This window comes from Periplaneta americana, chromosome 4 (genome assembly GCF_040183065.1).
Source record: "Periplaneta americana isolate PAMFEO1 chromosome 4, P.americana_PAMFEO1_priV1, whole genome shotgun sequence".
NCBI classification, from domain to species: Eukaryota; Metazoa; Arthropoda; class Insecta; order Blattodea; family Blattidae; genus Periplaneta; species Periplaneta americana.
Window position 1 is genome coordinate 119,050,121 of NC_091120.1, and position 13,073 is coordinate 119,063,193.

The window sequence follows — 13,073 nt, forward strand, 5'->3', positions numbered from 1 at the left end:
GAGGATCTTTTTTTGCTGATATCAATGAAATTCCAGCTTTTTTTTCCAACTCACCACAACGTGTACGAGTACTTGATGACATCGTAGGCAAGAGATTTCCTGGCATTTCAAACATAAGGTGGAACTTCAAATCAAGATTGGTCGAAACTGTATATGAGCATAGGGACTCTCTGATAAACTGTCTTGAAGAAATACAAGAACAAAGCAAGCAAATGAGTACAATTACTCAAGCAAGAGGGCTTCTTCTTCGAATCCAGCAGCCAGTCTTTCTCTTTTGGTTGAAAGTGTTTCATCTGATAATGCCTCATGTGGATATTCTGTATAACCAACTGCAGAAAAGGCAAATAGACTCTGTTCAGCGAATAAAGCAGTCACAGATTTTCAGCACAACATCCAACATGTCAGAGATAGCATCGATACGATCAACGAAAATCCACTATCAGGAAAGAAACGGAAAGTGGAAACGTCCGATACGAGGAAAGTTGCTGCGAAAGAAATATGTGACACGGTCATTACTCAAGCTGTAGATCGGTTTAAATTTACCGGGCATCTCACGGCAACTAAGCTTTTCGTTACAGAGAACTTCAACAAATACAACAAGGAGTTTCCAGAAACGTTGGTAAACGAAACCCACAAAGCCTATCCATTCATTAATGTACCTAGACTCCGAACAGAGTTAGAAATAATTTGCATGCGTCAAGACTTTAGTAACACCTCCAGTGCAAGTGTTTTATTGAAATTTATTATTGAAAACAATTTGGAGCGTACATTCAACGAAAGTGTGAAACTTTTGAAGGTTCTAGTGACAATACCCATGACTACCAGTGAAGCGGAAAGATGTTTCTCGACATTAAAACGTGTGAAAACATTTCTACGTAGCACCATGGGGGAAGACAGACTAACGGCTTTGGCAATGTTGTCCATTGAAAAGCAAGTGATTAGTGACATGTGTGACTTCAACGAGAGGGTCATCGACAGATTCGCTCAGAGAAAGGAGAGAAGAATGGATTTTCTACCCCGCCATACTATATAAAGGTACGGTAATTAGTAATTACATTTAAGCACCAAAGTTTATGTTTGTTTTAGGCCTATTACTTGTTTCCTAACTGCACACCCAATGACAAATATCACCAACCGCCACTGCCCTTAACCTATGTTCCTCTCTCAAAGTGAGAGTCCGAGTTTCACAACCATAAAGAACAACCGGTAATATAACTGTTTTATAAATTCTAACTTTAAGATTTTTTTAACAGCAGACTGGATGATAAAAGCTTCTCAACCAAATAATAACAGGCATTTCCCATGTTTATTCTGTGTTTAATTTCCTCCCGAGTATCATTTACATTTGTTACAGTTGCTCCCAGGTATTTGAATTTTTCCACCTCTTCAAAGGATAAATGTCCAATTTTTATATTCCCAATTCGTACAATATTCTCGTCACGAGACATAATCATATACTTTGTCTTTTCGGGATTTACTTCCAAACCTATCTCTTTACTTGCTTCAAGTAAAATTCCCTTATTTTCCCTAATCGTTTGTGGATTTTCTGCTAACATATTCACGTCATCCGCATAGACAAGCAACTGATGTAACCCGTTCAATTCCAAACCCTCTCTGTTATCCTGGACTTTCCTAATGGCATACTCTAGAGCAAAGTTAAAAAGTAAAGGTCATAGTGCATCTCCTTGCTTTAGCCCACAGTGAATTGGAAACACATCCTACAGAAACTGACCTATACGGACTCTGCTGTACGTTTCACTTAGACACATTTTAATTAATCGAACTAGTTTCTTGGGAATACCAAATTCAATAAGAATATCATATAAAACTTCTCTCTTAACCGAGTCATATGCCTTTTTGAAATCTATGAATAACTGATGCAATGTATCCTTATACTCCCATTTTTTCTCCATTATCTGTCGAATCCAAAATATCTGATCAATAGTTGATCTATTACGACTAAAACCACACTGATGATCCCCAATAATTTCATCTACATATGGAGTTAATCTTCTCAAAAGAATATTGGACAAAATTTTGTACGAAGTCAACAAAAGTGATATTCCTCGAAAGTTACTATAGTTAGTCTTGTCCCCCTTCTTAAAGATAGGTACGATTATGGACTCCTTCCAGTGTTCTGGTACAATTTCCTTTTCCCAAATAGCAAGTACAAGCTTATAAATTTCGTTAGATAATGTGCTTCCACCCTCTTATATTAATTCTGCTGGCATTTAATCGATACCTGGAGACTTATAATTTTTCAAATTTTCTATCACAATTTCGACTTCAGAAAGTGTGTGTTCGGGTATAAATGGCTCAGCAGTTTGTATTTCAATTTCATCCCTATCATTTCTATTTGGCCTATGTATATTTAGTAGTTGCCTAAAATAGTTTTTTCATCTGTTCAGGATTGAATGAGAGTCTGCAAGCAAGTCACTATTCTCATTCTTGATCACGTTTACCCTTGCCTGATATCCATTCTTAAATTCCTTTATGCCCTTATATAAATCTCTTATTTTTACTATTTGTTTCTACCTCATTCAGTTTTTCCTTCAAATAATCTGTCTTTTTATTCCTAAGTGTACAATTTGCTTCCTATCTTTTATTGAAATAATTATCTCTATTCGCCTCAACTGGATCCTGTAAGAATTTCAATGTTGCCTCTTTCCTTCTTTCTACTACCATGCAACAATCTTCATCAAACCATGGTTTCTTTTTCTTAATTTCATAATAACCTATGCTTTGTTCAGCTGCAATTTTGATATTATCTCTGATATTTTCCCACACGCTATTAACATCTAACTCTTCCTCAACTTCATCGGAACTTGCTAATACGGCAAACCTATTTGAAATGTCGACCTGATAATGTTGCTTAGTTTCCTTGTCCTTTAATTTCGGAATATTGAATCTTCTAATATTAACTTGTTGCTCTACTCGTTTGGCTACTGATAGTTCTCCAATTACCAAATAATGGTCAGAATTACAATCTGTCCCCCTGAAGGTTCGAATGTCTAATATAATAGTATGTCTTCTTTTATCTAACAAGATGTGATCTATCTGGTTATGTGTCAATCCATCTGGAGAAGTCCAAGTATATTTATGTATATCCTTATGGGGGAATGTTGTACTTTTGACAATTAAATTTTTTGATGTGGCAAAGTTGACTACCCTAACTCCATTATCATTACTAGTTACGTGTAGGCTCTCTTTTCCAATAGTTGGTTTAAAAATATCCTCCCGTCCTACTTTAGAATTGAAATCTCCCAATAAAATTTTCATATGATATCTAGGTAACTGATCAAAAGTCTGTTCCAATTTCTCATAGAAGCTATCCTTTATATGATCGTCCTTCTCTTCTGTAGGGGTGTGAGCATTTATAACTATGATAGTGCACCATCTAACCTTAAGTACTAAATACGATAATCTATCACTGATAAATTCGACCTCTTTTACTGCTGATTTTATTCTTTTATGGATAAAGAATCCTGTTCCTAATTGGTGATTATCGTTTCCTTCCCCATAATATAACAAGTAATCTCCTATTTGTGTTATGCCGTTCTCATCTAACCTAACCACCTGTACTCCCACAAAGTCTATTCTATATCTAGCTAGTTCTTTTGCTACTAATGTTACCTCTCTTGTTCTATATAAACTTGTAACATTCCAAGTACCAAATCTCAAAATCTTATTCCTTTGCTGCAACAAGATTCTACAAGCAATTATATTCAAACAGCACACCATTATACTTACACCACAAGATATATATGAACCCGTCAACACGGCCCCTACTATTCTCCAAAGTGAGGTTAGAAGTGCGATAGAAGAACTAAAGAATAGAAAAACCCCATGAGAGGACAGAATTCGGAACAAATATATGAAATACGGATCAACACTTCTAACATATCCAATCACCATGCTAATCAATAAAATACTACAAGAGGAAACCATACCATACCAATGGGAAACAAATATAATCATTCTATTACATAAGAAGGGCTCAAAATACGACTTAAGCAACTATAAGCCCATTAGCTTAATGCCCAACCTGTATAAATTATTTTCAAAGGTAATAATAAAAAGACTGACAGACTCTGGATGAGAATCAGCCCAACGAACATACAGGCTTCTGATCAGGATTTAGCACAGCAGATCATCTCCAACCGTCAACCAGCTCAGAGAAATAAGAGTTCCAGCTACAACTCCACATAGCATTTATCGACTAAGCAAGGCATTCGACTTGGTCAAATACACAAGCATACTGCAAGCACTGCACAATAAAGGTATTTAAACAAAATACATCAGAATCCTAAACAAACTGTACACACGGAGCAAAGCCAAAGTGAAGACAGAAAGAGAAGAACAGACTTTCAATCTAGGGAGGGGAGTTAGACAAGGAAACCCAATCTCTCGCAAACTTTTCAGAGCTTACTAGAAGATGTCTTCAGGAAACTCAAATGGGACAACAAATATGGCATGAAAATAAATGGCAGAAAACTAACCAATTTAAGATTCACCGACAATGTAGTACTATTTGCCAGATTGCCCAATGAACTACAACAGATGCTCCAGAAACTAAATGAGCTCAGCAACTCTGTCAACCTCTCGATGAACCACAGTAAGACAAAAATAATGACAAATGGGACACCAAGTCCAATAGCAATAATGGAGACAGAGATACAGTACATATATTTATTTAGGACAGATAGTTTCAGTCATCCAAAGAATGGAAAAAGAAATAAAAAGGAAAATAGGCGAATCTTGGAAGGCTTTCTGGTCACTCAAATTCTTACTTCTTGATAAGTTTTTAAATCGGAAATTGAGACTAGAGACTCTCAACACCTACGACTTCCCTGTTCTGTCATACAGTTGCCAAACTTGGGCCCTCACGGACAGTCAGAGGAAAAACATCGAAATATGCCAAAGGAAAATGGAAAGAAATATCTTAGGTATAACACTGAGAGATAGGGTCTCAAATATGAGGCTGCAGGAAATCACAGCTTCAAAAAACGTCGCGCAACAAGCTTCAGTGATAAAATGGAAGTGGGTAGTCACCTGGCAAGGCAGATACAAGGAAAATGGGCGCAGAAAACTACAATGTGGGACCCCTATGCAGGTAAGAGAAAACAGGGTAGACCAAGAAGCAGATGGGCGGACATTTGCTGGTCCAAATCATGACAGGAACTATGGCGTCAGCTACTGAATAATCTCAAAAAGACTAAGAAACTTTGATAAACTGGATTTGTAAAACTTAATGCAAGACTTAAAATGTGATTGTAAATCATCTGCTCATGTGGAGTAGCTCACCGTGTGAGCCACATACACGAGCTTTCTCCTCTCGCAGGAGGCCCTAGCCCTACATGGGACACAGTGGCTTATTCATTCATTCAATAGATTAGTAAAAAGATGAGCCGGTTCTAATTTAGCTGTTACAACACAACATATGTTTAGAGGGGCTTTTTTCTCCTCCAAATTGAACTTTCTTTCGTTTGTGTTGTTTGTTTTGTTTTTTTTTTTCTTATTATGTATTTTATGTATGTATCTATGTAAGCCACCTGTAATTGGAAGCCTGCTTCTGTTGGTGGTGGATTTAAATAAATAAATAAACACTAAATGCCGCTTCAAAATGTCACAACCTACAATATCTGAACAGAGATTCGGCAGAATACTGACTGTGAGGTCATAACCTTGGATATGAAGATTGATTTTGCATTGGCCTTTCACTGAAGAATGAAGAGATGTAGAGCCCATGAACACTTCCTCTCTTTCAGATGGGATGACAGGGATTTAAGTCTGTGAATTGCATGCTCGTTAATGAAACTAGCTGAACTTTCTGTATCGATCAAGCCATACACCTTCGAACCATTTATGGATAAGTTACAACAATGACAATGAGTAGTGAAGCAATACAGTTAGAAAATTGAGTTGTAGATCGTGAACCTCTAAATGTTCTAGGTCTAAACTTTTGCCTGTATACTTTCTGATAACGTCCCTTGATATTACATGGTCTACAAATCGCCTCTCTTGCAGAATATATAGCTCTGTTATGCTTCGGTAGGCCACAGAAGTAACATTCTGGGTTGATAGCAGCAACCGCTGCTTCAGATGTAGGTTTAGTTTCCAACATCATTTTAGACGTATCTGGAACTGCAGGTTCACTGTTGATGACAACATTCTTTGACACTGACATTAAGTACTGCTGAGATTGAAGTTGAGCAAGTTCAATGGTCCTGGCTGGACTGCTTCTTTTCCATGGATATAATGCGGTTTTCCATTAACCTCTGACAAATATGAGCTGACTGAAGACTGTCTATGAAAACATCTCGAATACATTCAACCTGTTAACTTCAGTAGTAACAACCTTGAAGTTACAATCTTTAGAGCGCTTTCAGAATAAGAAGGCATATAAGGCGGAGCTAGTTCAGGCCAGTCTATCTCGACTACCCAATAACAGTGAAGCGGTGTTGCCTAGTTAAATTGTCGCGAAGTCTCACTGAAGCGTTGCGTATTAGTTTCTTTCTTGCGTGCACAATATTTATGGCTGGGAATGAATTTTAAGCTGTGCCATTCGATAGAGCTACGAATTCTGAATTCAACAGTACAAGAATGGCAATTATATGTCAACTGGTTCGCATGTTATCGCTTTAAGACTAAACAGATATATCCAACCTACAATATACAGAATATTTTGCTGTGAAGTCCCTCTCAGTAAACGAAGATAGATTATGTTTATTTTCAAATTCAGACGTGGATTGTTTTCTCTTTTGTAGCGTGTCACTTACCGTAACAATGTCTCTTGAAGGTATTGCAAATGGCTCTGGTGTTTCATCTGTTATATGCAAAAGGCTAGTTCTACACTCACAGGCAAGGAGTATTGTATTTTCTGCATATACTTTTTCTAAAGGACTAGCTTATGATGCAATGCATGTCAGTTTTTCACAAACAAAGAATCTGACTGCAGAGAAGTGTGGTATAGAAGTACATACTGTATGTTATCTCATATTCTCGGACAGGGCAAAGAGACAATTCAAATACGTGGTATACCAGTATTTACCTCTCCTGGAAAATAACGCAAAAAAAAAAAAAAAGTGTTAATTATTTGGACGATTTTCAGTACCGTGTATTACTTCATCGTATGATATTTTAAATAGACTACAGTAGTAGTATGTGTTAGCAGTGCCATTATACAACGTGGAGAGCAAGAAGAAAGCTGAGAATAACCACAGATACGATTTTCACTTTTCATTGGAATATTATACGTGGTATAAGACGAAATAATGCTTAAATGTATGAGATATTTGGTTGATATTGTAAACATAAACACTTTTGCCTCTTTTTCGATGAGTTATACAAAGAGTATTAACAACATTCTTCCTTAAGAGCATTAAAAAACTTTATAAGATAAGCAATTTAATTACATTTCAGTTTTAAAATAAATACAAGCATGCTAGAAATAAGAGATTTTACAGTTCTAAAACTCAATTTCTATTTTAAAACCTCGCGTTATATATATTACATTGCATTTTATAAGTTTTTCTAATATACAAATTTAGCTTCAATATATTAACGATATTATTAGGTTACGGTTTTCATACTCACTTCTATATAACTACCTTCACTCATAGGTTATGCCACAGGCCAGAGTGATAGAACATAGAACCCTGGACCTCTAGGTAGGTATAAGCTTTAGTTTTACAGAGAAAAATAAAATAATCTACAGTTTCAGTACGAATACTGAATTATGTATGAACACATAATTATTATGCTTACGCTGCATTATAGCCAGATTCGTAACCAGAATATAGAACCCTGAACTCTAGGTAAGGTATAAGCTGGAGAATTAAATTATATAGGCTTCATTTAGCAGAGGAAAAATAAATTACAATATCAATACTAAATTACGTTTCTACAGATATGTTTACGTTTTATTATTGCTAGATTCGTAGGCTGCCTCTACAAACAAACTGTATCTCATCTTTCCTCTGGAGAAATAATAATAAGTTGTGCACTGCCGTACAAGGAAGTCTGAACATTTGGGTAAGTTTTCTCGCCCTCAATTTTTTTCAGGAAAGAATTTCTACATGTCAGATAGTGCAATACAATATCCAGCATTCCTTTTTTAAATTAAGACATTCTTTGTCTGACATTAGCAAAGTAAATTTCTACATATCTGTCACTTTATCACTCCGAGATCTACTGATCTGTGAAGAGAATAATAATAAAAAATTGGGATGAAAATTACTTCAGTAAGAGTAATTATATTTAAATATTACACACAATGAAGGAACAAGTCTCGACCCGTCCGCTCGGTGCACCTAGGAGCGACTGATACTGATATTTTCTGTCCTTATCTGTTGTCTCTGTCTTCCACATTTCGTGCATCGTGCATCATGTGACAACGTCGTAATGTTGCTAGCACTCGACTGGCGTAGACCATATGCCTTCTTATTCTGAAACTGCTATAGTCAGATGTTTAAGTGATGTCAAGTGTTTCTCCAGGTTCTTGACATCTACTTTTGAGTTTATTTCATGCAAAAACTTCATTTACAGGTTTTGTATAAATATTCTTAAAAATATCTATGGGCTTATCATAAGTAATACATGCACTTAAGTATACATAAACGAAAGAAAAAATAAAATTGGTAACTACCTTCAGCTTGTTGGTTTTCTCTTTTTGCTGAAGAAATGAAGTTTTCGAAAGTCGTAAACCAATTAATCCATTCTTTAGAAGCACTTATTTCATAAGGACTAAGATTGAATTTTTCAGGAAGTAGAGTGCGTTCCATAATAAATATTTAGTTTAATAAATTGTGATAGTAAGAGAATGATTAGCCTGATTTCTAGGTTTTATTAAACTAAACAGAATTGTATTCTCATACACATTTAAGTTTACCACAACTATAAAACAAAATAATATAACATTGACAAAGAGGTTGTAATTACAAAGAAATTACAAAGATTTTACTCTACTACAGATAGAATATGATGTAAGATGAAAGTTTGGCATTATAAGAACACCATGTCATTGTTTCAAGAATTGAAAAAACCTCTTGATTATGTTATTACAGGAGAAAAATTCTCTCTGGTACCGAGGATCAAACCTGGGTTCTTGGTTCTACATACAACCCACAGCACCAGATCGAATCCTTCTCCTCTAGTGTTTTTCCCTTTGTAGCCTTACTCCATGTTAGACGTATATGTTGATATATATCAAGTCAACTGCCATTATACAAGGAGCACACTCAATTGAGTGACTTGGTGGCCGGGATTCCACAATATATGTACTGTTGGGCGAAAAATCTACGTAAAGATTAATTTTTGGTCTATACCTGTTATGGTAACAATTGTTATTAGTGGAGAAAAATTCTCCTCTAACAACAATTGTAGGACCAAAAATTAATCTTTACGTAGACTCTTGATTATGGCAATATTCTTTTACATAAATATGAAATTAAATATATTACTCAATTACCATAAATGTAGAGCAAAAGCTCTTTTCCAGTCGAAGCCTTCACAGACATTAATGGTGCCTTCTGTACCACTAAGCAAGGGGATGCCAGCTGTCAGCATTAATAACTTAATCCTGTCTCTGTTGATATATTTATCTGCTTGGACATCTTGCCAGTTGGCCAACTGACGCTGCACCAATTGTTTCGTTGCTGGACCACCACACAGCTGGGCCAACATTAATGATGTATAATGATCACCTGTAAAAGATGGATATTTGAAAAAGACATTAAAATTAATTATCTCAGCATGAGAGTAAGTTACGTGTAGTACAATATACAATTTTGTGGATTATGGCTACCCTTCTCCTCCTCCCCTCCCCACTGCTACAATGCACTTCTTCCAAGTGTTGGTACAATTGTTGGGAACAGTTCTAAAATCAGCTTACTGTGGTGAATAGAATTTATGAAACAAATGACTGTATCTTCCATAAAACACTTGTACCATTTACATACTGCAGTGCGGCCAATACCTTCTTCATCACATACTTGTTGGAGCATTTTCGAAGTTATAGTTAAGTTTTAACAAACATTTTATATTTGTACACTGTTCAAAATGCTGACAATGATGAATCTCACCACTACTATTATAACACATTTTATGTAAGTTAAAATTAACAGTCCGGCTGTTAATATTAATAGACTTGAATGTAATATGGAGTTCCTGTGGATAGGTTACAAGCCTGTCGCACAGTAGTCCAGTGGTAGGGCTGCTACCTTAATAGCCTTCTGGACAGGCATGTCTAGTCTCCCCGTTTTATATGCTGGGAGACTTCATACGTTTTGTAGGTTGATGTTTAGTTTCGAAACATCAACCTACAAAACGTATCAAGTCACCCCCAAGTGTATTAAGTCACCCCGTTTTACGGTACTATCCTCTTAGAAAGGCCTAAAGTTTCTTTTTATGTCCACTGTATTACATTACCTGCAGGAATAAAGGGACTCCCATATATACGGACAAATTTCTTCTCCTACGCATAGAACTGACGAGTCCTTCACACCAATTCTGACATCTGACTATTTACACAAAGGACTGTCACTACGTGAGTTAACAGTTTTTTTTTGCAACATTTCACAGCAGCGCTACAAATTTATTTGTAACTTTATAACACTAACACATAAATTAAGCAAGTGATAGTAAAACACCATTTAAGATAACATGCAGCAAACTGGCAACACAGCAGCGCTCTGCATAGCATCTGATAGAAAATACTACGTTTTGATTAGTTCAGAAGACTACCATACAGAGTTCAACTTTTACATAGGAAGGGTTGCCAATGCAAATAACAACTGTCGAGTTCAATGTTACAATGGCCTCGGTATACATACTAATGTTTATCTTCAATGAATGAACTTCGAAGTTTCGTTCAAATGCCAACAATAAATGAAATTAAAGGTTAGAAAAGAAGTGTTTCTTTGACTAAATTCACGAAGCACCAAAAGTTGAAAAGAGAGTAGTGTAAGTGTTACTGATATATTCTTTGGTCTTACTTGTACTGTGTTCAGAGCATATAAGCTACTCACTTATTTAAACATAGTTTTTAATATTTTCGAACTATTTGATCGAAGATCATCCCACTCCCGGACAACAGACAATGATTTAATTCTGAAACATAACCCAACCTCAGTAAGAATATCAGATACTACATTAGGTTATATTACTTTTGAAAAACGCTCGAGAATCAATTTAAAAATTACACACTTTAGTAATGTCATACTTTCACATACACAGAGAATGTGATCCTTCATACATTATTCCTGTAAAGCACAGTTACTTTACCACTATCCTGAGTCCTCTGGCAAGCATCCAGTATTTTTCTTCCAGACAGAAGAGAAAGAACTGCCGGTATATGATCCTCTTTGTCGTGTATCTTTGATGGATCATCCAAAATAGATGCAGTTTCTTGCCTCACTTTCATTTGAACTACATCCTCTAGCCATTCACTCACAGCCTTCCTTCGTAACATGATAGTTAAATGACTGCTACTGTCTGCGTCTATAACATAACATACACACACTCTGAAGAAGAAAATGAGAAAAATTAAAATTCCGTTCATAAATTCAACAAATCATGTCCAAAATACAAACAAATTTATTACAAATTGAATATTATTAGCTTTCGACCTTCTCTGCAACAGAATTTGTATTCTTGTTATGATAAATTTAAGTAAAAGAACTGAAATTCTTAAAATTCTCTTCAGAAATTGCACCTCTTAATTAAACAACTGTATTAAAATCTTGTCTCAGTTTAAATGTATGAAAAATACCACCCCTTTCCTTCTTTTTATTAATTACTTTCCTTCATATTGAATATAATGTTTTTTGAGAAATATTGCAGGACTTATAATTTAGCCAGATAATGAAGTCAGATACCTCTAGAGAATCTTAAAATTAATTATAAATTAAGACTTAACAAGAAAACTAATACCAGAAGATAGAGGAAAAGACGATTTGATCAATCATAACTCTCGAAGCTTTGTACGACTGTAGAAGGTGTAAAAGACCTTAATAGATAGGCCTATATGAGCCGTTGAGAGCAGAAGTGGTGTAAGTCAAAAATGGGTAATGAGGGTTAAAGTAAACATTCTGTAAAATAAAGTGCAAAGTAGCAATTAATATTGAATTTATTTAAACTATTAGTAGTCAGTGGATAGCACGAAGAACATATTAATTGCTACTTTGTGCTGTATTTTACAGAATTTTTACTTTAAACCTCATTACCCAATTTTGACTTACACCACTTCTGCTCTCAACGGCTCATATATATTGCATATCACAGATCTTTACATATTTTCTATTTTCCAAGTTAAATTCTTTGAATGCAAATATCACGCTGTAAGTGAATACTTAAAGAGAAAGAGGGGGAGAGGAAAGGATGGAAGGAGAGAGGGAGAGAGGGTATCTGTGTTCTCCCCATCATTCCCCCCCCCCCCCAAATTTTCGAAAGTGCAAGATTCATATGCTGTATAACAAAAGCTTTAATATCATTAATACTAGCTATGAAAGTTTAATTCATATCGCTTAATAAAGAATGTTTTATTAACAACTGATTCTGCCATGACTGGATATCAATCATTATTTTGCTACCAAAAAGCAGGCAAACAGGCAATTAGGTACCAGAAAGAAAATGCATCATCAAAGGCTGGGTCCAATTATCAATGGAACACTATATTATTTAACATTATAAATATGAACAAAGTTGAGTCACATACCAAGATCTGGAAGGCTGCCCCACAATGCCACACAAAGATTCCACACATGACTACTATAAGCAAACAACAAGTCAGTCTGTTCCAAATTATTGAGTTGCTCAGCCAAGGCACAGTGGGCATGGAGAGCATCTACTCCAGTTTGTGGAACAAGTAATGGACAGCTATCTCCTGATCTCACTTCACAATGTTGCAGTTGAATACGTAAATGGCCTTCTACAGTTTCCTGTGGTAGACAAAGAACAGTCACTTCAACCAAACCTGGACTAGAGCATAAAACATTTAAAAAATATTATAGAGAAACTTACACCATAAACGAAATGTAATTACAAATAGTTACATAAACTTATTTTACTTCTTT

The 13,073-nt window shown here is 35.6% G+C and overlaps 1 protein-coding gene across 4 annotated transcripts in view; it reads right to left on the reverse strand.

Annotated features, from left to right (window-relative positions):
- Window positions 1-13,073, reverse strand: part of Nup98-96 (nuclear pore complex protein Nup98-96) — a 431,225-nt gene that overhangs the window by 105,512 nt on the left and 312,640 nt on the right. For all 4 annotated transcript variants that reach the window (XM_069823886.1, XM_069823885.1, XM_069823884.1 and 1 more), the window contains 3 exons: window positions 12,716-12,938; window positions 11,284-11,499; window positions 9,470-9,704 (listed from right to left, as the gene is read on the reverse strand). In XM_069823886.1, the coding sequence (XP_069679987.1) occupies window positions 9,470-9,704; window positions 11,284-11,499; window positions 12,716-12,938 (674 nt within the window). The remainder of the gene's footprint in view (window positions 1-9,469; window positions 9,705-11,283; window positions 11,500-12,715; window positions 12,939-13,073) is intronic.